General features: G+C 37.6%; 1 protein-coding gene across 6 annotated transcripts in view; it reads right to left on the bottom strand.

Moving 5' to 3' along the window:
- The window catches only part of LOC129769034 (RNA-binding protein 24-like), a 213996-nt gene that overhangs the window by 64051 nt on the left and 122535 nt on the right, over positions 1–27410 (bottom strand). For all 6 annotated transcript variants that reach the window (XM_055771034.1, XM_055771033.1, XM_055771036.1 and 3 more), the window contains 2 exons: positions 3952–4623; positions 3710–3836 (listed from right to left, as the gene is read on the bottom strand). In XM_055771034.1, coding sequence (XP_055627009.1) covers positions 3710–3836; positions 3952–4185 — 361 coding nt within the window. In that variant the 5' untranslated portion in view covers positions 4186–4623. The remainder of the gene's footprint in view (positions 1–3709; positions 3837–3951; positions 4624–27410) is intronic.

The following is a 27410-nucleotide window of genomic DNA, read 5'->3' as shown; positions in this document are numbered from 1 at the left end:
TTTAGCTTTAACACATGGTGTTAGCTGATCGCTGTCTAGAATTTTTAAGAGGGAGAGGGAGAGGGAGAGGGAGAGATAAACTTGAGCTAAGTATTTACTAAACTAAGTGTTTATGTGCTGTTTCAATATAAAAATATACCCCATAATTCTCCTTCGTATTTTTCGAAATGGTTCCCAGAATGCAGTACTGATTTCCGCATGTATCATAAAAATAATTAGTTTTTCATCCCCTTTTTATCTTTCTATTTAAAAAATGCTCTTTACATCTTCACAGTGTCGCAATACACTTAAGTTTTTCATTAAGCCTTTCCTCAACCATGGGTGATAGTTTTTGTTTCTACTGAGTACCGTTATCCATTATTAATAGGAACACTGTTTTAATACGTGAATAAGTTCACTGGACATAAAAATTCGTTTAGGAAAGGGTGAACTGATATGTTGTTGCATAAAGTATAACATTAGTATACTTCTTTACTGTGGTGGCTGACAGCAGACAAACGACCGAGAAGGGTTAACGTAAAAGACGAAAATTTAAATTTATAACAAATAATATAATAATATGTAATAATGAATAATAAGTAAAAGCAACTAATAAAAGTAAATAAAATAAATAAAAGGTCAAGGTAGAAGCTAAAAAAAAGAAAATCAAATAGAGAATCAAACAAAAACATAAACAAAAATCCAGGATTCATTCAACACACATAGTAATCAATTGTTTCACACTTTTTTAAATCAATTTTTCAGTGAAATTTATATAAATTGAGAAGCAGTTATTGCTTTTCTCGTGAATAATAAGGATTGTCTAAAACATCATCGGCATTTTTTGACGTGGGACTACGTCTAACCGAAATATATGGGGGTTAAACTGAAAACCCAAACACAGAATATGCAGGAAAAAATTAAGGCTGCAAACTGCGAGAAGTACGTACACGTTGGGTATCAATTGAGTATTGGGACAAAAGTAGATCTCGAAGAACAACATGACAAGCGGCTTCAATGAAGGAGCTGTTATTCAATCGAATAGAAGGAATACAGTAAGAAGAGATACGTGTGAATGAAACATTCATGTTCGTCAAATCAGCTAATGAGCCCGCGATATTCGTGTGAAGACAAGTGTTGTCAAGCATAACTGATGGTAATTGTTCGTTCGAATTCAAATGAATGAATTAATAGTTTTCAGCACTGCCATAGACTTGACGTAGCCCCACAGGAAATAGTCTAACGGCGTCAAATCGCACGACGAGGCGGCCAATTGACTGAGCCATTTCTTGAGATAGCACGCTCACCAAACTTGGTTTTCAATAAATCGATTGTTAAATTCGCTGTGTGGTTTGTGGCGCCGTTATGTTGAAACCACATATTGTCCAAGTCCATATCATCCAACTCGGGCCAAAAATATTCGGTTATCATTGAGCGGTAGCGATTCCCATTCACAGTTAAGTGCCGGTCTTGATCATCACGGAGAAGTATGACCCAATGACGCCGCCGGACCATAAACCGCACCAAACCGTATTTTTTTCGGGATGCAATGGTGACTCATGACGACCAATGACGCATATTTTTCTTATTGACGAAGCCATTCAGCCAGAAATGAGAAATGACTGATCATTTTCAAGTTGTTGCTCAGCCCATTCCACGAACATACGATGCTTCTGGTGGTCAAGCGGCTTCAGTTCTTGCGTCAATTTGATCTTGTAAGGATGTAGGCCAAGATCTTTTCGCAAAATTCCCCATAACGACGTCACAGAGATGCGGGTTTGAGGGCCTTCCTCAGTTGATGCGCTAGCGGCAGAAATATTCTCGACACTACGGGAACTTCTTTGTCTCACTTGCACGGGAACATTTTGTACTGTGCCTGTGGATTCAAATTTTCCTACTAGACGCCCAATTATTGATCTGGCAGGACGATTATGACGACCATAAATTAGACGCAGAGCACCTAATGTTGAGACTATTGACTCCGAATTTCGGTAGTTAATTTTAATAATCTCGACTCGTTGTTGGATCGTATATCTTTCCATTATGAAACGGCAAATCTTACTGAAGAGAAACGTTAAGAGAGCGGGAAAAAATATGGCGTCGTTTGCTGTGCCTAACGGTTTACTCGAGCCGCCACTCATCGAACTCGTTACTACCGGAGAACGAGATGGGGAGTTACGAGTACAACACGGAATCCTAACATCAAGCTTGTCGAATTAGTTCGAAGTTCGAAGGGAAACTAAACATTAGATGAATTATGATATTGTTCATCACAAATTTTTGTCACAAGATTGGATATGCAAGAAGTGCACTATGAAATGTTTGCGTGAAACTATTCGTCGACGCTTTTCGCAAAAAAATGGTATCTTGTTTTTATAAAATCTGAACGTGAGATGTTTCGAATTTTTTGTTACAATATTGCACATATTTCCTAGAGTGCATTGCTTGTTTGTCTACAATTATAGCGAGTTTACTGCCAAAATAATGCTGGTGGTTGTTCGGACAAAATATAAAATTGTTTAAAACAATCAATCCAAGCTACGAGTTTTATGTTTGGTCGTTTTAAAATCATCGTTAGTTATTTTTCTTCGTATTCGGAATTTTCTAATTTCCTCTGATCGCAAACAGAGCCAGGAAAATTGTAATAATCCCATCGCTAGTGGCAAAAAAAATTATGATGCGCTGCGACTAACTTCTTCTCAATTGACATATTATCGTTACCCGCTGGTGGTGGCGATTATTTCCGCTTGGTTGCACTAATTAAAGCGATTTGCTGCTCTCGCTGACGACGATTCTGCCTGTGTGCATGGTTTGTGTGTTGTTGGCCAGCAAAACCTCTAGCGATGGCGACAGCTAAAAATAAAATCTCCGCTTCGATTTGGATATCATCAGGGGAACGGTTGGGAGCATTTCTAACCGATTATTCTAGCCTAGCTAAGTTGTTGCATGCTACAAAATCGCGTGGTTTTCAGGTCCCCAAAATGGCAGAGTGCGTTCGCATCAACTGCTGACACCGTCGCACCTGTCACACACTGCGCGGAGAGTATCTCTGCAGCCGCGAGATGTAGCTCATTTAGAGCGAGTGATGCTGCATGCAGCGAAAAATGTTGTTTTTCGCGCTCGTGTGCTCGTGTCTGTCACACAAAAACAACGTCTGGCTGAGAGCGTGAAAGCGGCCAAACGAGCGCACAAATAAGCCACCCCGAAGAAGAAAATGCGGCGCATCTTAAAATAACCGTGCGCCTCCTCCGTTGTCGTGGTTGAGGATAAAAAAACGTCATTAGACGCGTTTTGCCCTCACGTTTTCACGGAGGAAATTGTACCCCCTCGACGACGAAAGATTGTTTTTTTGTTTCCTTTTTAGCTGGGTGCTATTGCGCACTGATGATGGCGGCAAACGTCGCGCATTTGGTGGAAATAAATTAAGGCCTCTGCACCATCGTCTCATCGTCTCATGACTCTTCGGGCAGGGAGAAACTTTGAAAAAGGTACCTTTCGTCTTTCGTAATCCCAGGCATAAAATGAGGACAAACCAACCAAAGAAGTCGTAGATTTAAATTTCACCTAAGGAGTGACAGTTGTGTTCGAATCAGTTCGGTGATTAATGTGTTCCGAAGGCGTAGGCGCCCCATCTTGACGGATATTAGATTAAAACCATAAACAAATCGGGATGACTGATGGGTGCTGGTATTGGGGAAATCTTAACTACCAACAAAAGACGCCCACTCACCAGGTGTGATGTTGCCTCGTGGCTTCGCTCCCAGAATGGCCAGATTTACGTTTGCTTTCCTGCCATCGATGATAGGGTTTGGTTCCTTGCAGGCGCGTTCCGCACTCATTCTGTCTCCCATGATGACCTGTTTTGTGGCGAGTGAAAATGTTGGAAAAAGAGAAACAGAAAAGGACACATTTTAAGCTCTAGCTGTCAGTTGTTTTTTTTTTGTTGTTTTTGGGCAAGAAGAGGCAACTCACAAATCCATAACCCCTGCTCTTGTTCGTCGTTCGGTCCGTTATCACGACGGCCTCCTCGATGTCGCCGTACACGGAAAAGTGCTCCCGCAGGCTTTTGTCGGTGGTGTGGTACGGAAGGCCACCGACGAACAGCTTCGTCCAGGTGGTATCCTTCTGTTGCATGCCGGTAGAGGCCGTCGATGTGGGGACTAGTGCGAGCGCGTCGGCCGCATCCGGGGAAACTTGCATCAACATTTTTTTTTTGGTCTGCGCTGTTCGTTTGACTGGGACTTTTTTTCTCAGCTGTCAATTCCACGGAGTACTTTGTTCAAGGCTTCGCTCGTCACTTGATTATTTGAACTTGAGTTTATTTTTTGTATTCTCTTTATTTGGGGGGCAATCGAAGAATGCGCCAAAAATTGCTGATTGCTATACACACAAAAACGCATACGACAGGTATGTAACACTCAAATAAATAAAAATCACAGATTTTATTCCGTTCTTTGGCTTTGGTTTTGAGGACTGCACTGAAATTCACTCACACGTGACTGGCTTGGGATTGCTTTGTTGATGGCAGATAGTTCACTATTTGGATGATGATTGATTGTATCGGGTGTAAAGTGAAATGTTTTACGGAGAAATGTATAGGAATAAGCACGAGTTTGTTGAGATCCAGTTTTTAGATTGCACTGCCTGAAATGAATGAGAAGAAAAAAATTAAATTAGATTGATATAATAAGTTATTTTTTTTTGGCTCTTTGAAATTTCTGTGGAAAATAAATGGAATGTTATTTTCATCAATCATTGTATACAGAATCGGCAGAATAATTGTCGATCCTGCCCTGACTATATTTGACATATTGAAACTTTCTCTATTTTTCTCGATGAATTGTGGGAAAATCAATATAGCAATATTTTCATTGTTGCAGTTTCAAATCTAACTGAAAAATGAAATGAGAAACAATGACTGAATTCCCAAAAATATGGTTACAGTATATCTATTTTTGGACTCCTACATGACGTAGGATTATTCAAGTCTTGATTTTCATGCCAACTCGTATTAGGAGTTAGCAACACCATCTCAGATAACAGTGAAACGTTGTGGGTGTGAAGACATAGGTCATATAAGCAACTTTGCTTACTACGAATCTTCGAAAAAGAATTAGACTACCTTTTGGAAATAAACTACTTTTCTTTCTTTTTTAATGTAGGGAATTGTTTAAATTTTCATGAAAATTCCATTTTTTTAAGGAAAATTTCACTGAAAAAAAAATATTTTAAAAATTCAAATTCTTTTTCCTCAAAAATATATTTTTTTAAATTTCCAAAAAAATATATGAATAGTCTTTACAATTCCCAACAAGTAATCCACACATCGGAAGAGGGGCACTTTCACATGAAAAAAAATATTTTGAAACATGAAATTCATTTTTCTCAAAAATGTGTCTTGAAAATTTTGAAAAAAAAAATATATCCTTAAAATTTCCAACAACTTAACCATGCATCGGAAGACGGGCACTATTACACGGAAAAAGTTTTTTCAACAACAACTTTTTCATGTTTTTTTTAAAATATCATTAGTAATGTTTTACTCGTAACATTTTTCTGTATAATTTATCGCGATATACAGCGTGGACTCGATTATATACAGTTTTTGATTTCTTTTCACTGTATATAATCGAATCCTGTATATAATCGAGTCAAAACATTTTTTTTAAAATTGTTTTTTTTTTGCATCTATTTTTAGTTTTTTTGAAAATAAAAGAGAAAGTTGATTTTTGATTCATCCCCACAAATTCAGAACACACCTTTCTCACATGAAAAAAATTAAATTTATCCAGATTCACTCAGGAGATGATGGACGATCATATTTGATGAAAAAAATCCTTCTACGCATATGTTCGAATTTCAACAATGACAGAGTTATACAACTTTTTTTTTGGTTTCGGACTCTATTGCCTCAAACTGGCTCTACATTACAGAGTACGCTACAGAAGACGATTCTGATGCTTTCATTTGAAAGATGAGAATATTTAGTTCAGGATATAGTTGTGAAACATTTAAATTAATGGATTTCAATAACATTTTGGAAGTGAAAAACTTCAAAGTTAGTAATTTTTAATGTGTTATTATGATTTTATGCTAAAAATCATACTAAACATGATTGTTTCTATCAATTAAATTGAAGCTCTCTAAACCGCTCTACAATTTGTTCTTTGACACCCAACTTCTATCTATCCTAATTTCGCTGCAATATCGATATAAACAATTTCTGGTGAAAATTCAAGCAACATCTTCCAAAATGACTATTTTTACCCCACTGTACATATAATAGCCACTTAAATTTCATCTTAACGTTGAAAGGTTATATTTTTCCTTGAAATAAATCATATTTGAAATGCAAGACAATTTTTTTTTCCAAACTGTATATAATCGAGTCCAAAATTGTATATAATCGAATCACATAGAATCGAGTCTGTATATAATCGAGTCCGACCCGTACATGTTTTGCAAACTTTTTTCTGTCTAGAAACATTTCATGAACATGTCAAGCACGAGAATTTACACACAAAAATGTTTAAATGAACATTATGTTTTCAGGAGTCTCTCTACAAAAATTCCATATATTCCAGAAACTAAGAAAGATAGAAAGTTGATGTTTTCGGCGAAAGTTTATGTTTTAATGAGATCTAAAACTTTGTCGAAAACGCTATATCGCTATCTTGACTTTGAACAAAATTAGGATTCGGTTGTAATTTTTTCAAAGAAAACGTGAAAAAGTTGTCAGAAAAAAATTTTCCCTGTAAAAGTGCCCATCTTCCGATATAAGGGTTAATTGTTAGAAATTTTTAGGGCTATTCGCCTATTTTTTTGAGAGTTTCGAAAAAGTACGTTTTTGAGAAAAAATAATTCCAATTTTTAAAATAACTTTGGTTTGTGAAATTGTACTTTCAAATTTTTGGTATTTTTTTTATGAAAATCTAAATAATTTTCTACTTTTCATCCTTTGACCAGAATTTTATAGATATTATAGTTATTGAGTAATAATTTTTTACACAAAATAAAATTTTTAAATTCAATTTCAAAAATTCAATAATGGCTGATGACGTCTGATCTGCTGGGATCAACAATTTAGATATATTGAATATGTAGATTGATGAGACAGTATGTCTCTCATTTGAAGCTGCTGTGAAAACACATCCGGGGTAGACAGAAAATAAGGAACGGATGGTTTCAATAAAAGGTTTTAACTTTTTATTTATTTTTTTATCCCATTTGTTTATTTTAGGCTCATTACCATTTTAGCTGTAACAGAGCCGAATTTTGATCGTGTTCATGTCACATGGTTATCATATCTATAATTAATACATTACACAGTAGCAATTCAGGCGTAAGAGTATTCCTTTTGATCTTCCATTATCCAGTTAGACCACCGCGGAGCGGAGACAGTTGATTGATCATTGTTGAGTTATTCAGCCCGATGTGTCTTGCAGAGCAGAGCAGTTGTATGGATGAATCGATCTTATTTCGACCACCCAACCAATGTGGCTACGGAGACCCCCAATCTTTTATTAGATCCAATTGAAATTAGAATCTATCGCACTAAAAAGGTCTATCTCAAAATTTAAGCATTATGAGTTAGGCCCTATTTCAAAATGATTTAATGTATTTTTTGGATTTTTTTTTGTTTTTGTCGATAGATGCTCAAGTTCTCAAACAAAAATATGATAAGAAGATTATTTACACTTTCGAGATAGAGCCTTTTGACAAAACCAAGTGAAGTAAAAACGTGGTGTAGAATTTGTGGTTTTTGAGATTTCAATATGATGTATTAAAAATTATCGTAAAAATGAACATTTAAGTATTTTGAAATGAAATTAGACACTTAAAAGTTGAGATAGAAATTGCTATTTTTATTTTCAATTCTCTTATCACATTCACATTATTATTCGACATTTCTGCTCTCAAATCCTGATTGTATACCCAAATAGTGATTTCATACTCCATATTTTGAATCTTGAATCCATTTTAGACTGACAAAATCGAAACTACAGATTGCAGGCTGCATACTCAAATACAGAGTTCAGATTTAATCTTCAAATCCAGATTCCTTGGTTACAGATCGAATCAGATTCGAGATTCCAAATTTTGACATATCTGAAATTCAGACTCAGAATATAGATTCGATTCTGGTTTCCTGATTTCAGATTCAAGATTTCATCTTCAGGTTAATCCTTTCGAAGTTTAAATTTAGTTTATAGTAATAGTTATAGATAACTAGACGACAGATTCAGATTCCGGACTCAGAATTCCAAGATGAAGATGTCGGACGTGGATTACATATTACTGATTACGACTCCTCGGATTTTTTGAAGGACTTACGGAGTTTGTACTCTTTCACTGAAATTTGTATTCTGAAAGTAATGCACATTAACAAAGAGTGATCGATTTATTACCATTGGAAGTAGAGGATCATGCATTTCGCCAGACTGAAGACATCACCGAAGAATGTTGTAAAATCGTAAAATTACGGATTTTCATATAGCTTCCGGTCTTGATGTAAAAATCCGCTCCATTTCTTCGAGGACTTCGTATCTTTGGAAAAGTGTTCCTATTATATATTTACGCATACTTCTCCTTGTCAGAACGAATGAATAAGGAAATGAAAAGTTATATGGCAAGACTCCGACAGTAAACACATCCTAATATTTGGGAAAAAATGAAGACAGATGCTTGAATAACTGACGGGCTTAGAATGAAAGGGGTGTAAGTGATTTGATCGATCTCTTTTCATAAAATTTTAATAGCTCAACTGCAAAAACGTTCCAATTTGAGTTTGCTATATAATCCGATAGATGATGTTCTGCCCTATCTTCCACATTGTCAAATACAGCTGGGAATGAGTTTACCGCTAAGTCATGACCAGAAGAGAGAGTCAATGTAGAGAAATCGATGATGTCACATTTCCTGCCCTTCAACTATAACTTCATATAATGTTTTGTCGCAGGACTACGTCATTCAGTAAGGGTACCAAATCAGAAAACAAAGTCATATTTTTATGGAATAATTTTAACGCTAATAACTAATCTTGCTACGGACGGATTTTGACGGTTTGTTTGCCATTCAAACCAGAATTTCTCTAACTTTTGTTTGTTGTTAGGTTGCAAATCATAGTCCTGCTCCAGTCAGTGTTGAAAAAAATCCTTTTTTTCAAAGTTCGTTTCATCGAACTCTGGCGTTTTTGTTCTCTAAATGGTTCAGCCTGACTATTTTTTTTTATTTTCGAATTTTTACTCAAATTCACTGCCAGAACGAATCTAATTTCGAATGTGATGAATATCAATTTCTTGCTTTTGATATTCAAAGTATAAATAACAGCGAAGTTATGAACCCCTCTCAATGCCGCATTCATTCATTATAGCAAATTTGTTCATGCATCAGCGATATTCTGTTCATAACTGTCCCACCATATATTTTTTGTGGATCCATATTAAATAAATCGGTTCGACCACCAGAATTTAATGTCACGCTTTCAGCAGGGCTAATGTACTCATTTCTGGTTTGGAAGAATGAACTAATTTTCAAACAAATAAAAAAAACTTTAACAGAACACGTGTACACCTTGTTAGCGAATGCTTAATAACAATGAGATTCATATTCTGCAAAGGTGTCGCAGCTTACTCCCTTCTTCATAAAACGATGTTTTTGCGCATAATCTTTCGGGGAAAAAACACTAAAAAAACTTATTGTTTGTTCCCAGTATTTCGAAAAACAACATCAAGTTCAATTGTCCCATGTTGATGTTCTAGGCATATCTGTCCCACCATGAATTTCTAAGCCTGTAACCAAGATTGATTGATTCAAATGAGGGGATTTTTCCACATTTCATTAAACAATAGTTCTCCTCTTAAAAAACCACTGTATTGCTAAATCGAAATGCTTAAAGCTTCTGGTGGACAGATATGCGAGAAAACTTTGAATGCGTTTTCCTCAATTGCTGATTTGGAACAAGAGACAACTATGCGTAGAACGGCAGTGTATATAAAACATGATTACTTCAAAAAAATATAACTCAAAAACGAAAAAAAACACCTCTCTGATTTCGAGATATGTTATGTCAAAAGTTCTCAGCTTTCAGGAAAAAATATAAAAAAATATAGCGCTTTTGGTCTCGAGACCATGAAAACTATAAAAAACAAATACAATCAATAATAACGAAAACAAAATTCAAATTCTTTGCAACTGTAGTATTTTCCCAAAGAAACCAGCTAATTGTCTTTAAAAGTTATGATTTTTTAGTGGTGGATAAAAAGGGAAAACATGATTTTTTAGGACCATCGGTTAACCTTGAAAAATCATGACTCAAAAACAAAAAGAACGCCTCTCTGATTTCGAGATATGTAATGTAAAAAATTCTCAGCTTTCAAGAAAAAAATATTAAAAAATATAGTGCCCTTGGTCCCGAGACCATGAAAACTATAAAAAACATATACAATCGACAATAACGAAAACAAAATTCAAATTTTCTGGATCTGTAATATTTTTCCCAATATGACCAGCTGTATTTTGATATGTCGATCATCTTACTCGGTTCAGTAGTTCAAAAGTTATGAGTTATTGAAAAAAGTCATTTTTGAAAAAAAATGAGAAAAAATTAATTTTTCGGATCACCCTGAAATGGAAATGGTCACCGTGACAAAAAAATAAAAAAAACGGGGCTTTTTTTTTGCGATAAAGAACGAAATTACCATTTTTCACGAAAATCTGAGAACCACTACATCGGTTTGGCACGGAATGGCTGTATAATGTATATTTTTACCTAGAAAATTAATTGGCCTTCTAAAACTTTGTGTAACATCATAGATCATTCAATTCAGCAAGAATAAGAGCCTTTAAAAATTAAGTCGTAATGAAAATTGGGCGGATAACAGTGAAAATTATAATTTTGGATAGCTGCCACCTTATGTAAAAAAGTTTTAAAAAAATCGAAGATGATTGGGTCGAAATCTGGTCTTTTCAGTCTATTTGATGCCGAATCGCTTTATTACATTACAAACCAATGCACTAGTTTCGGTTAATTGTTTATCAAAGTGTTCAACGGAGTCAAAGCTTATTTACTTGTGGCATTAGCTGTAGAAGCAGCTTGGATTTCAATTCGAAGCGATTTTGTTTTCGCTGTGAATGTATTCCGGTTTACGGTGGTAATAATGCATCTCAATAAGCACAATAATCAGAATAAGTATTGATGAAAAATTGCAGTTATATTTGTATTTAAGAATAGAAAAAAATGCCACTAAAATCAAGCCAAAAGGAAATATTAAAATCCCAAACAAGAAAGAATGACTGCTAACTTGCCAAAACTCAGTTGAATCACTAAACTCCCCCTACGTTTGCAGTGAAACACTCTCTGAAGACGCTTTCTCTCCCAACTGGGACTATTTAAATCGTATTTAATGTTATCTCTCCTTTCACTACATTAATTTCACCCGATTCGCCGCTAATCGGGGTGTCATATCTTTCGGCACATTCAACGCTGCGTTTGAGCCAAAATTTTCCCCAGTCGTCTGGGGTAATCGTTTAATCGCTCAGCTTTTCATACAAACTTTTCCTATTGCACGATGACAAACTCGTCCCACGCAGTGGGATGATGACGAACCAGAAACATCGAGGAAGCTTCGAAGTTTCCATGGACCACCCATCACTCTCGGTGGTATTCCCTATCCGAGATAAAAATAAAGTGGGCGTCACCGGCTCCTATCCCGATTCGAGTGGCAACACTTCGATATTCAACAATCTAACTCTGTGCCTAATTGTTATGCAACATACACAACGGCCAGCCCAGATGAATTGTTGATGTCTCAGCTAAGCATCGTATCCACAAAAGAGTGTAATCACCGCTAGATGCTGGTTGTGACAACCGTGAAACAAAATCAGTAAAAAGAAAAAATCCATTACCTACCAAAGACAAATACGTGCGGTGTGTTGTGAGTGCAATCAACATGATAAACGTGCTTGGAAATTGAAAGCAATAGGGGAAAAAACAAAATTTTAAAATGTTGAAATAGATATCTATCTCGCAGGCGTACGGACAGACGGACGGCAATGGCAGTCAAGCGAGCAACATTTCGTGACGCGTGTCCTGCGAGTGAATAAGTACCCACGGTGGTACTGTACGGAATATGTTGTTTCATTCTCCACTTTTGTACTAGAACGAGGAGTAGCTGGATGGGGTGGAGTCACATTAAACACAAATGTCATCAACAGCCAAGCCATACAAAAAAAAGTGAAGCCCAGGCGCGATAGTTTCGTGGGCATTCATTTAACAGCACGGAGGAGCGAAAGTGGTGGCAATTTTATAACAATTTTCCCTACGCGAATGGGCAGAGGTTGGGGTTGACGATTGATTGCTCCTTCCCCCTCGGAAGGAGGAATAATTTTGTGGGACTCTTCTCTCTCCACAGTGGTTCTGTTTGAGAATATTTTGCGGTAATAGAAATCATTTGAAGCCTGCCATGTAATAACGCAGCAATGGCATTCATCCATCCGGTAAGGGCACACATAAGTCGCCCAACTCGGGTGGAACGGAGTGAGTAATCATCTGGAACGATCGGAGTCCGGGCATCTTCTGTTATACGCCGTCAACGCCAGGCTTCGAAACCCCAAACCAACTATGAACTGCACGCATCCGGAAATATAATTTATGAAGTTGATGTTTCAAATCCGGAAGTGAGTGAGCACACACACACATACTCCAAACCAGGTTCGATTCGAGCACCAGTGTTCTTCTTCGCCGCGGCTACCGTGAATGAAAATTATGAACCCACGTTTCGTCATCATCAATTTCGAATGCTTCGATAGTTGACGCGGGGCTCGATTTGGGTGACCTGTTCGTTGTTTATTTTTAATTTTGAATACGCTTGACCAAGTTTTACACTTTGCTTTGTTACGCACCATATATAGTAAGAGTAACATTTTCTGCCGTGAACTCCCTCCCACGCCTGCAGCTGTTGCCGCTAATGTTGCTGTTCTCCACAGCCGGACATATGTAGAGCAGTCGTTCGTGTTCGCGTACTTCCGCTCTCCGGTGGTGGCACTTTTTTCGGATGGGTTTTTATTATTGTTGCCTAAAACTGTTTTGTGATGGGTAATTTCGGATGGATTCCGGCCGATTTGGATGGAACTCGACTTTGCAGTGGCGAAACGGTTGACCGAATCCCAATGGGCAACCGAATCTGTGAAGGTTGTTTTTTTGTGCCGATGATATTCAGCAGGAATGTTCTCCCAAAACATTTGAGACATGATTAGCGGACACTATTCTAAGGCCTGTTCCGGGGAGCAGTTTAACAGAACTGTCAATACACAAACTATCCTACGGAGACCGTATATCTATGTATGATCAAGTGGTGAATGTCATCATCCAAGGCATCAATCATCTGCGCATATCACATCGAAAACGAAGCCGCTGCGAACTAAGTTTCAAGCTGAAAAGCGTCAACAAGTAATGACAAGCTCTGGCTTAGTTGAACACTTTGATGAACAGTTAATAGTTAACATTTGTAATTCTCGAATTAGCCGAAAGATATCCGATTTAAACCTGACAATTTTCAATTTTTTCAAACGTAATACGGTTATCCAAATTTAGAATTTTCATTATTAACTGACCTATACTGCCCATGTTTGTATAGGAGACGTAAGCGACAAAATGAACAAAATCGACTTTTTTGACGTTTTGCATTCTACGCAATGTAATACGTTTGCTCAACATGCAAACAAACATTTTTTATTCAAAAACATTTGAGCAATTTTGAAAAAACCTTTCCGAAAAATCTATGTTTGTCCGCATAACAGACGTAGCTCTCATACATCGTTCAAAATTCAATAATTATCAGTATGATGTGCTATAAGTTAAATCTACATTTGAATCACATTCTTTGTATCATATGCCAGAGTACTCAGGAAAAAAGTATGATCATAGACTCGCAACAAATCCAGAGCACCTTTTTCAGACATTTCACTAAATTTCCTCCAAACCTTTCTGATTTTATTCGATAACAACTGAAACTACCGACGGAGACGTTTTGACTATTATCGGGAGCGAGAATGGATTTTTCCTGACCGTGCTCTTAAAATTTAAGCTAACAACTACGTCAGTACGTAGATTAGTTAACCCTCAGTCATCTGTAATCGTTTTGTATTTAAGACACTAAATAACAAAAACCCTACGAATTTTATTTTGTAAGGCGCCCACATTCTAAATTCTCAATCATACGGTGTTAAATGGCCCAGCAGAAGTATAATATGCCCATGAGTTGTTTCTCTCAGAGTCTATAAAGCTCAGAGAAACAGCTTGTATGAATGAGAGATTCCATCAATCTATTCCCTTCATGCCTACTAGCGAAGAGAAGAAACCGTTTCTCCGGTGAGCGTGTTCTCCCAGTATTCGTGTAATAATTCTTCAGTCCGCGCTCTTGTTTTCCTGCATTCTCTGAGCACATAAGATAGATGCCAAATGTGAAGACATGTTTTCGTTTTGAAGACATTTAATTTTGTGCAAACATACGGAAGTCATTTCAAAGTATGTGAAAACAATTGTATGTGATATTTATCGAACATGATTTAGAAATATCGTGATGGTTTGCTCATTTTTGTTCATTATGATTACATTTGAAGACATTTATTCGTGCCATGCAAAGATATTTGAAAAAATCATCTGGCATCCCCCACATCCAAGCTATTTCGCTCGTGAGAATGTTATCCGGCCGAAAGCGAGCATATTGCCCCGATCGAGGATATGCCATACTGCCCGATGGTTATGTGATGCGGAAAATATCAAACTGAGAAGGAAATGAATTCTTTCTTACCATTTTCTTCATCTGAGATACTCACTGGGAACTCGACTGAATAAGTATGACCCACAGTTATCGCCTCTGAATCGGTTTCAAGCAACAAAAACCTTATAGAAATGATGTAGAAAATTACATCGAAAATCGCTTCCAAAGAAAATTATTTTTCTTATTTTTTTAAAACATGTTACAAATGTAAAGCTTGCATGGTGGGATTCTATCATTGACTAGCACGATTGCCTGTATCCATTGCATTTGTATTCTTGTTGGTTTACGAGAAAATCAGGCGGGTCAAATTGCCCGGTAGGCGCGTTTTAGACACATCTCCTCCTAACAGCTACAGACAGAGCAACCTGGTGATTACGTCTAGGAGTGCGAACAAATGTTCATTGAAACGATTGATTGTCCGCATAAATAGACGCAAGTGTTTTCCAATTGGAAAAAATATGTTTTAATTCGCAAAATCTCCTAGGCCCTCTTTTTGCCGATAATATCCTTCAACTGGACAGATAATTTCATTGGAACTTTGCATGGTTACGCTTGTAGGCAAAAAACAACAAAATTGCGTTTTTCCAACACTAATGGTGTTGGTGATTACGTCTCCTATGCAAACATGGGCAGAGTTGAGCATCAGGAAAAACTTGAACGAGATTGCGGCAATCAAAGGTATCAACGTCCAGCTCAAGCTCATCGTATATAAACGGATTGATGAAAACCCTCAGACAAGAGTTTTTGTACACAGGGCATCAGAAGCTAATACATGCCAGTGGTAATCGATGCTCTTCATACTGTATGCCTAACATCATTGAACTCTGAATGTGCGTTTTCCTATTCTGGAAATTTTGTTAATTAGATCCTCTCCAGATTAGAAGACAACAAAATTAGTATTATTTGTGTCCTTAAGTATTGCTTTAACCAAACAAACTAAGTAGCAAAAACTTACAAAATCTTTCTAATGATTATCAATAAAAACCGGTTATTGAAATTTTGGCACGATAATGCAATCCCTACTTGGCGTTATGAGGCGTTTGAGTGGGATACTTTGCCACAGACGGCCAAATTTGTGGGAGAATAACACTTGGATTTTGGATCGCTAAGGCAATGCCGTATATAAAACGGAAATGGTTTACAATGGATGAAACTAATGATCACCAATGCGACCAATACAAGGCTCCTACAAAAGAATAAGATGAGAAAAAGAACCCATTCAGACAAAATAACAGAAAAGAAAAGGAAATCATAAACTTCCCTCTTCCCTCTTCGAGATCCGATATTTATACTCGAGGCAAATATTCTCCTTCGTTGATCGTCGATAAATTGCTCGTTATTGACGGCATGGGTAGTAAATCTCAGAAATGAACAGAACAAATGTATGGAAAAATGGAAATGCTTCTAGTTTTCATCAATTTAAAGCATTAACTCTTTGTGGTCGTTTGTCTGCTGTCATCCACCATACTTCTTTTACCGTTCTGGTCGTTTGTCTGCTCTCAGCCACCACAGCATGAAACCATGCTAATCTTATATTTTACTCAACCAAGTATCAGTTTATACTTTTCTAAACGAAGCTTGGTGTCTAGTGGACCTGTTCACGAATCAATACGGTTTTCCTATGAATAATAGGTAAATAGAAAAATTGTTCATAAGTATCAGATCTATTGTTTGCATAAATGTCTCATGTTATTTTCATAATCGCATAAGTGTCTCAAGCAATAAAATCTTTGTTCATCTAAAGTGAAAAGTTCTGATCATTTCAGATACGCAGAAATCATTATATGAGTAACTACTGGTTTAACTTATGGTGAAGTAGTTGTTTTTGAAAAGCGGAATATTTTTTTGCATAAGTGTCTTATGTCATCTGAATAATCTAATGTTAAAAAATCTTTGTTTGTTAAAAATAAGAAGTGTTGATCGTTTCTGATACACATTGCGCCCTTAATAACAATTTTTTTTGCATTAATGGCAAAAGTGTCTCATATCCAACGGATAATAAAAATATAATTATGTATTGATTATACTCCATATGATTTACTCTTGGAGACTGTTTTGAAGGATTTGACACGAAGACGAATTATAAAATATATTTTTTATCTGAAAACATTACATTGAAATACATTGTTGTGTTAATACATACATATAGTTCACAAAAAAAATAAAAAAATGTTTATTTTTCATAATCTTGCATGTATCTCTGCTTTTCCAAGGAAAAATAATTACGACCAGTACGATACTCATGCCCAAATTTAACATGACCGCAAAGGGTTAACACACCAGGTGATTGTGATGTATAGCATATCAGTTTGGTGTGTAAATCGCCAAAATCCGTTTGCGGCAAAAATAGTTATTAACGTTAACTTTATTTAATAAAAACGTGACCTGTTTTCAGATTTGGCACCATAAATGGAAGACGTAGTTTTACGTCAAAAAATATGGCGAGCAGATAATGTTAGAGTGAGAAGAATTTAGCCTAAAAGCGACGCGAGTGAAGTTTGACAAAAAAAAAAAGCACACGCAAACATCAACGGGCAGCGGGCTACGTCATCGTCAACATTAACGTCATCTTCAACACGCAATCATAATTACCCTTGTACAGGTACGCGCACATGCACACACGAGTGCATACAGAGAGTTAATCAAAAGTTTCTGGTAGCAAAATCAAATGCATTCACCCGGTAGTGAGCACCTCCCGATCAGCCAGACTTGTGCGAGCCATTGATGGCAAGCACCAGAGTGAACGTGTTAAATTCTTCTTCTTCTTCTTCTTAAATGGCACTAACGTTCCTAGAGGAGCTTCGCCGTCTTAACATAATATTACTTACGTCATTTTTATTAGTACTTAGTTTAGATTCCTATGCCAAATAACACGCCTTGAATACATGCTGAGTGGCAAGCTCTAGAATACGAGTGAAGTCAGAGTAAATTTCTTTGACGAAAAATACCTCCGACCAGAGCGGGAATCGAACCCGAATCCCTGGCATGTTAAATAATTACGAAGTGAAAACTGGAGGTCGACCACCTTCTGGAGGTTGGTTCAGGATCAGTCTGACTTTTTCTTTTTTTTTTTTGACTCCAAACAACATTTCGTGTGTAATAGGTAGATTGAATTTATATAGCTTATTTCGATGAACATGTCATAAGCAATTAAAATTGTCTTGTTCTGTAATTTTTCGCAATCTACAAGAGCATTAAACTCATTTTCCATGCAGGAAAAAACATTTGTTTAGTTTTTGAAGAAATGAAAAAGCAAAATGACTCAAACACGGTAGAATGAAGAGCGCAAGAAAAAAACCACCATATTATCAAATTGTCAGCGTTGTGACACCTTTCATTTGACAGTACTGAAAATTCGGTAGGAAGCACCGTTCCTGAGATACAAAGGGGGGTAAATTCAGGACCACCGGTCGGGTTAGGCCCACCTCCTCCTATAGGATAGACCTTTGGAAGAGGGAGGGGAATAGGATTGGGCGATCTTGGATCGATATTTAGAAGATCGATCTTTTCCACTCCGACTTCTCATTTTTCAGATCGATTCTTTGTGCTGCAAAATATCGCTAAAATCTATCTTTTGTTTTCGATTCTTAGATCTTTTTGATCGTAGAAAATTTTCGTCTTCGTCTTTGATTTCTATATAGAGGAGTCACTCTACGAAATATGTAATGTATATTAAGAGTTTTCAAATGCATATTACACATAATCGTTTTTATGATATATGATATAAAATATACCATTAGACGGCAAATTTATCCAACATTGTTTTCGCCTTAGACATCAACGATGAAAATAATAAAACAAGTGAGCAATTCAACAAATGAAGAGGTAGGTTTTGCGAGCGGATACGAAGGTAAATCATGTATTATTCAATCTTTCTTCCAACTTCGTTTCCATGAATGTTGTATGTAACATAAAATTGCGTGCAATAATTCGTTCTATTTAATAAATTAGCAAGATGTTAAAGTATTCAGATGCAAGATTTCATGCATCACTCAAACTTTATGCAAGATTTCATCAAAGCAACGAGGGAAATGTCACCCATACATTGATCGTTCATTAATTAGGAGGAGGCAGCGAATATCGTGCGAAGACTTATTGAGATCGGCATTACATCGCATCACAAAAATGAAACGAAATGAAATATTAATATTTTTCATGACTCATATTCATATTTCTCAATGACTCAATTCCTCCTATGATAGATTGAGCAGTAGAACCAATACGACTTGATTGTAATAGTCTGCAAATGAACATTATTTCACCGAAAAGGCTACTGCTCCTAATGCCTTAGAATAAGACTAATAATAAGAATAACACAATAGAAAGAAATTCGATACCATGATTTAATGTGTATTTTTACCTCAAAATATCACGAAATTGTTTTTTTTGTTTCTTCCCCATGAACATCAAATTCAATGTAATCAATGATGATATCATTTTTCTACCAATCCACCCTGTTATGTGTCACATTGATATTCATTAATCATTTTCAGTTAGACAGTAGAACTTCCTGCCAGAAACTTATTTTCTTTCTTAGTTCGTTGCAAACCGTTTGACGGTTATGAGTTAGTGGTCGAGAAGCATTTTTGTAAGTATGGTCATTACCGAACAAAAGATCACAAGTTATTCACACCATCACATTTACTAGGCTGGCAGTGAAAATTGTGACGAAATAGAAAGGTGACATCAGGTCCAGCTGAAGTGTTCTTTTCTAGAACTGGGATTACTACCAAGATTCCGACTAGATGCCAGACGTATGGCACGGTTAAATTTTATGGGATTATTGTCAACGGAGTTCTGGATGAATATCAGTTGTTGAGTTTTTAATAATAATTTTCAATTTATTTTTTAAATTAAATAATCCCATGACGGTACAAGATAAATGCCTTGGAAAATACATTTTTTCTGGGCTCACATGATTTTTCTGTGGCCTTCATTTGAGAATCAAAATAAAATGCTTTTGATGTTTGAATAGAAATGTGAAATGTTTATTCCATGTTGAGGGAAAAGACAACAAGTAAATAAATTAGAAAAAAATTATAGGAGGTTGTGTCCAAGATACGACCGCATTGTTGACGTAGAACTACGTTGTTATTTCATATAAGTCGCTTGTTTATACCTTCGGATATTATTCTATAATGCTGTGAAATTTTAGAAACAACTGCTTAGTAGAAAAATCTCTGAAATGATTTTTTCATTGTAGAATCAGTTGACGATAATTGATTGATGATTCATTCTTACCCTCGCAAAACAATCGTATGTCGCAATTTATTTCATGTCAATGCATTGAAAATTTACCTCGAAGGCTATTCCGGTTGCCTTTTTCGAAATTGACATAGACTCGGCTACAGTCGATTATATACATGTTGCACCAGCACCATTATTCCATATCTCATAACTACATCAATATATCTTTGGCACCGCATGTAAACAACAACAATGACAACACTTGCAAGTATCAAATATCATGCTACATGTTATTTAGTATTGCCTCAAAGGAATTGCACCTCTAGATATCGTTCGTACAAACTAAGCGTAAACCAAGCGCCAAACAAGCGTTCACCATAGCATGCATACAGAGCCATACATTGGTGGCTTGAAACTACTTGCAATATAAACATTTCTCATCATTTTGCGCTATTCTCAAAAGAAACGCTTCTGTTAATATTACTGGCCTCAAAAAGAGTTGCATTACTTTCTCATGCTCGAGAGAAGCGCAGCTGTCACCCTTAGCGGAGGAAGTTTTGCAAGCAAAACCTAATCACATACAAATTTCCAGAACATTTACTTTCTTGATGACTAAACAAGAGAAATAAACTCTTTTTGTTAATAACAACCTCGAAACAGTATCAATGCTTCATTATAATCAATATTAGCGCAAATGCAATCCTAGTTGAAGGCAGTTTTGCGACTGGCACGCGAACTCAAATAACTTATAACATTCCAGTAAGACATTCAAGATGCTTGGTATTCCCAAATAATTTTTTGGAGCACAACCTTAACGTCTGCTTTGCCATAACGTCAGTTTAATGCATTGATGCATTCTCAAAGGCACCAACGAAGCCCTTATGAAGACGGAAAATAAACAATGTTAACTGCTTGGAAAAAGACTGAATTATGCCACACAGCTTGTACTCTGCCGTAACACCCATCGATGCGAATTCGCTGATGAGTTTGTCAAAAGCGACCGCCTTCACCACCAGCGGGGGGAACTTGATTTTGGTTGCTGCCTGGGCGTTTACATTTTCAACCGACGCGCCGAAATCGTCTACTTCGCTGTTGTTCGGTGCGGTGTCACATTTTCGAAGGCTCAGTTCAGTGCGAGCGCTTTTCACTGCACCAACACCGCGTGCATCATTAGATGACGCTTACCTCGAAATTTTATTGCCCCTGGCAATACGTTCGTTTTTTGCAGGGCTCGAGTCTGCCTTCCTCTTCTTCTTGCTCATCGCACACTACGCGAAGCGTCCAATTTATGTCGCGGAAAGAAGAACACACGATACGAATAACGCGAAAAACGAACAGAAAAATCTTACGACGACTTCCAAGTTGGATTACCACTGGTGGGGTCCAATCTTAGATCGAAGCGCAGCGAAAGCAAAGTGAACTGGATTACTCAACAGTCCGATGCCGAATGAAAGTTTGCCTCAGCGAGATCCACTGTTTATACTCTAGGCAAATATTCCCCTTCATTCTTCTTCTTTTCCTTCGTTCACGGAGACTTTAAATCCTACGATTTCCCCTCCGTTGGTCGTCGATAAGTTGCTCGTTATTGATATCTCTGTTCGGGAAAGTACGCAAATGGACAAAACAAATGTATGGGAAAATAGAAACACTTAAAGTTTTCATGAATTTTAACCATTTACTAACCAGGGTATTCTATTGTATGGCATTTTAAACAAATCTTACGGAATTTCCGATTCGTTTACTATGTAAATCGCCAAAATCCGTTCGCGGTAAAAATAGTTATTAAAGTTAACTTTATTTCATAAAAACGTGACCTGTTTTCTGATTTGACACCCTTAATGAAAGACGTAGTTCTACGTCAAAAAGGCATTTGATTTTTCAAACATCGATTTTTTGGTATCGATTTAATCCCTACGCTGTTTAGAAAATCGATCTTTTTCTAAGATCGCCCAATCCTAGAAGGGAGATCTCAGAGGAAACTGAGAAGTATTCTGGGTAATGAAAAACTTAAAAAAAAGGTATATGGCTTGCTACAATACGATGAAATGCATATTTAATACATTTTATTGATTTTGTGATGTGACAACGCTTAGGTGATACTGGTTTTTCGCACAGAGCGTGTCACGTCACACAATGCATGCCGATTTTTGCGAGTTTTTTTGGAAAACTGAATATACAGGAATCCATGTTCATATTTGTTAACAAATCATAGAACAAAGTTTATTTGTATATTTGAAACGAAACTGAAAAAAAGAACATTAATGTTCAAAATTCAGATAACGCAAAAAGTGAGGTGTTGTCACTTCACAAAAGTATCGGACTGGCAACAAGCGAATTAAACTGTAAAATATTCTCCAACTGAATATTCTTGGAGGAAATGAAAACGAGAAAAAACTGCTTTTAGTGAAACAAAATGTTGTTACGTCACGCTGGAACGGGTCCGAAGTATTTCGGTAAAAGTTTTTTTTAGTTGCAATTATTTTACTCACAGGTGTTTGAGTTCAAATGCTTCATAAGCCATTTTTTGTGTCTTCCTCAATGCATATTGTAGCACTAGACCCAATTTTGCCTGATCAATGTTTAACCTTCACTGTGCAGCAGTGGTATCAACTGTGTCCGTCAGTAACCAATAAAACCCATTGATGTGTGACCCAATCAAATGAGCCGTCTGCGCCCAATCGTCGAAAAAATTTCGTCCTGCTCGGGAAGCAAAAAATACACCGACGAACAATACGAGGTAAACCATCTAAGCGCCCCCTCTGCTGCTACCATGAGAGGTACGAACTCGTGGTACATAACTTTGAACCAGACGAAACGGCATACTCACTGTGTAATCAGAGAGTGAAATTAATGAAAAGTGTTCCTACTTGAACAACCAGAAAGAGAGGAAGAAAGAAAAAAAAACAAGAAAAAATCGAAAACAAAAAAAAACATAGTAAAGCACACGTCGGTGCTGCTGCTCCCATATAAACATTCGAAACAAGACAAGCTGCCAACAGAGAGAGTACCATAGGTCGGCCGGTGTGCAGCTAAAATCAAACACCGGGGGAAGGGGCAGCAGGCAGAACCGGCGGCGGACAGAACGTCGGTGAAACGGTGTGTACGCGAAACACGGGAAGAAAGCGATTGAATTTATGAATTCGATATTTCCGCTCCAAGCGTTTGAACATTCCTTCCTCCCGATTGATACCTCGGCCCGGGCAAATTGAGCTCCCGGCAGGGTTTCGTGTTCGTCTTCTTCCTTTGTGCCACACAGCTAGGTTGGATCGGTCCGTCGCTTCTGGGTGAACTACGAGCCGCCGGAGAGTTCAACCGTGTGGTGCCGAAATTTGTAGCGTTGATTAGAAACGCTTCAGAAGAGCGGGAATTAATAAGTTGAAAGTATGAATTGTGAATAATCTATCAAACTCTTTGGTAAGAAACTGGCTAAATCATCAGAAACATAGATTGGTTCCGCTGATCCCACAACACTCACTCCCTCCCCCCGACACTCCTGATCTTTCCAACTTTACACCATGGAAGTAAGTGCTAATTTATCGTCCTGTCAGGAAAATTGTCTGGCCAGCGATGAAAGAAACCCGAAGTCAACCAGTCGGAAATGAGTATCAGTTTAGCAGTGAATGTCCTTTTTCCAATGGGGGCTGGTCTCCGACAATTTGTATCACCTACCCCGCCCTTACTGGGGGGAGGGCTCTAACACAAAGTATCTGCAGTTGAAGTTGATAAATTATAACCGATGACCTTTTTGGCGTTTGTCGTCCTCCTCGGGCATATGCGTGCCAGTCCGAGGCAGCCTGAGAATGAGCCCCGGTCCGCTGGCAGCTGCCGGTGGGTGTTCTGATGAAAGCATCGAAGCAAGATTTAGGACGCACATTACTTCCGTACATTCATTTCCACACATTTCACGTTTACAACAATGGCGAGGTGGCCATTAGCAGATACTGAGAAAACAGGGAAATTAATTATATGCATGCTTGGCGGGGACGGCATTTGTAAAGCGCCGTGCGATGAGGGGAAACAACCCTTCCAAAAAGCATTGTTCAATCTCACCCCTTTCGGAATATGCCGCAGCGCACTGAGCTGCGTTCATAGCTTTATCGAAACTATTCTCGCATCGCTCAGAATGCTTAGATTGATCAACACAGTCTAAACTGAACACATTTTGAATGCATCGCAAAAAAAACTGACGAAAAGTCAATGCACTCCCGCTGAATAGAAACAGGATTCGGGTTCGGGTTCAAAGAGAGAGCGAAAAGGCTCAAGCGAATTATGCTCGGGGATCGGGGACCGACGTTGTCGTGCATTTCCTAGTTCAAATTTACGACTGGTACAAGAGAGGCAGGGATGAAGAGCAAAAAAAAACCCGAGCAGATGCAACTGCTCTTGGCCTTTGGTTGCCATTAGCAGCAGCAGCAGCAGCAGCAGCAGCAGCGGTAAAACACGTACACATACGAATGATTCGAATTCTGTTTTCGTGAATGGATGTACTTTACGATTATTACATTTTCCAGAGGGCGCCCTTATTGTTGTGTATTCCGGCCGGGCAGCCGACAGCAACAGGAATTCGACGAAAGCTTGCTCTGCTCGCAATTTGAAGGGATGCGCTTCTATTCCGGGGTTCTCGCAGAGAACCTTGCTAGATAGTTTCACTCTTGTTCCCCTTCATTCCCACTTCCGAACGAATAATTCGACAAATTCGACTGAATCGAAGATTAGAGGTGGTTGTAAATTTACGATTTACGGTATTAACTATCGGCAGATTCGGGCGAAAAAAAAATGAGTATAAGGGATGAAGCTGCCGGATTTGTGTCCTTTTGGGGTGGAATGGCGTTTTGCTGAAAAGGCGATGCCATAAATCAAACTCGTTCAATGGCAGAGGAGTTAGCCAGATGTTCTCCATATGTTGTGGAATAAGTGCTGGAAGCGCAATTATTCGGTTCGACAAAATCGCTTGCAGTGTGGAAAGTGTCAATAATGATGTCGGGGTTGCCATGTTGCCATCGTCATCATCAATACTAATCAATTGAGACATATTCGATTGAATGACATTTAACCCTTTATGGTCGGCTCAGCCACCATAGCAAGGAATCATACTAAAAACTTAATTCAACAATGTAATAGTTTACATTTACATAGTTTACGTGCTAGATTTTTCATCCACTTGCAAATAACATATTACGTTACATGGAATAAATGTTTGATACAGAAAATATGATAGAATGAAGACAACCCTAAATCGGACAATTCGTTTCTCCTGTTTTGCTTTTATCACATTCAAAAACCATTTCCACTTTCGAACGAAGATCAATTTCGTTACCGTGAACATCCAAATTACATCATATGTAATTGTAGAACACATGCGAATTGAATTTTTTGAATTTTCCCATTTTCCTTCAGAGTTTTCCGAAAATTTTCAATTGTAATGTTTGGTTGAAATATGTGCATTATTTTTATGGGACTCTCTCTCTTTTCCAGAGGAGGAAAGGGTTTCATACCATCATAGAAACATTTCTCGTACCCAAAAACCCTCACATCCCAAATTTGGCTCCATTTGCTTGATTAGTTCGAGTTATGCAGAAGTTTGTGTTTCATTCGTATGGGACCCACCCCCCATAGAGAGAGGAGGGAGAAGTATCGAACTGCCATAGAAACGTTTATCGATCCCTAAAACCTCTATATGCATGGTTTGATTCCATTTGTTTGATTAGTTCTCGAGTTGTTCAGCACTCTCCCCCTCTCCCTCTTTAGAGAAGGGAAAAGTATGTAAAACCACCATAAAAACATTTATTGCTCCCTATAAGCTCCATTTGCCAAATTTGGTTCCATTTGCTTGATTAGTTCTCGAATTATGCAGAAATTTGTGTTTCATTACTATGGTTTTTGGAGAAAAAAAAAGATAACGGTACTCGGTATCAACAATATATTATTAGCGTGGAAAGATAAGAGGATTTCTTTCGAGGGAAGTTAATTCCAACCACAAAGGGATAAATGACTCTTGTTCGGATTTGGAGTTTCGAACTTTGAAACAGTTTCGCTTCCTAACAGCTGAAAGCTGTAAATAATTCTATATTAAATAAAATCAATCTAGTTCAAAATTACCAGTTTGAATAATTCCTTGTGAATCTTCGACTAGAAGCTACTAAAGTCACGATTATTATATTTTTTTTTTAAATATAGTTTATTTATTAGCAGTATTTACATCACAGATTTTTTTACATGATTAGTTATTTAAACTCAAATAGAATTCCAGTTCGTTGACATCAATTTCATGATTATTATTAATATAATTTGTGTATTTGATAAAAAGCGTTAAAATTTCATTTTTTTGTTCTGGTGCTACGTTGCCTAGTACCGGCCGCATGAGTTCATCAAACGTTAGTCTCTGCCACCCGTTAAGTGCTGTTGTGAGCTTTTGTTGCATGCGCCTCCATGCTCCCATTACTCTGGGACTCTCAGAAAATTTATGCTTTATATGGGTCGTTAGCTCTCCCGATGATGTTCATTAATCTTCGATTTTCTGTTTTCTCATTCACTAGAAGATAAAGGTGACTACGCTGGCTCGACGTTAGACTTTTTGTAGAGATATTTCTCCAGATTCGTTTCCAATTTAAACCCGGTTGGTTTCGTTCAACTCTTGGCCGCTCAGTCTGTTCCAAATAATAATCGTGTATTTGATCGCTTGTGGGATTTTGTGTTATATGGTGCGGCAACAAAGGTATTTGTTGATACAGAATTTTCAGACACGGAAATTCGACAGAAGGAGTGTGATTTAGAAGCAGAGAGGATTGGTAAAATGGAATAGAATCCATCTCTTTCAGGTGACGATTAATAAGTAGCGCTTTGCTTTTTATCGCCGGTAGTTGCAGCTCAAGTCCGCCTTGCTCCCTCTTCCGCGCAAGTTGCTGCATTGGAATCCGTGCTGGTAAGCCACGAAACAGGAATCTTCCCATCATCGCAGTCAGTTTAGCAGTGTGTATGTTTTGTGGTGGTATTATGGATGCAACGTACCACGCTTTCGATGTAATAAATGTATTCAACAGTATTATCTTCTGTTGCAGGTTCAAAGATCGCATACTATGCAACCACATAATTTGCGCGATTCTGGACAATAATTTGTCCCAGTTAAGCTTTGCCATCGAACGCACTGAGTTGGTAAAGATAATACCCAGTACCTTCACATTTTCCACCGTCTGCAGCCCTGGTATCGTCATTGGCTCTCCATTAATAAAACCGACGTCGATAGCCACAGTTTTTTGCCGGTTAAGGTTTGCCCCGGCTACAAGCTCGAATTCGCCGAACACCCCAAAAATACGATCGATTGTTGTTATTGATGTTATAATCGCCGTAATATCATCGGCGTACGCAACGCAAATATCTCCACCACATATGCGCTCCACATTATTAATCCACTGTATTTCATTTTCGCTTGAAATAAGTCATATTTGAAACATAATTTTTTTT

Source organism: Toxorhynchites rutilus, chromosome 2 (assembly GCF_029784135.1).
Source record: "Toxorhynchites rutilus septentrionalis strain SRP chromosome 2, ASM2978413v1, whole genome shotgun sequence".
Classification (NCBI taxonomy): Eukaryota; Metazoa; Arthropoda; class Insecta; order Diptera; family Culicidae; genus Toxorhynchites; species Toxorhynchites rutilus.
Note: the sequence above shows the minus strand (reverse complement) of the source record. Positions and strands in the feature narration are given on the sequence as shown.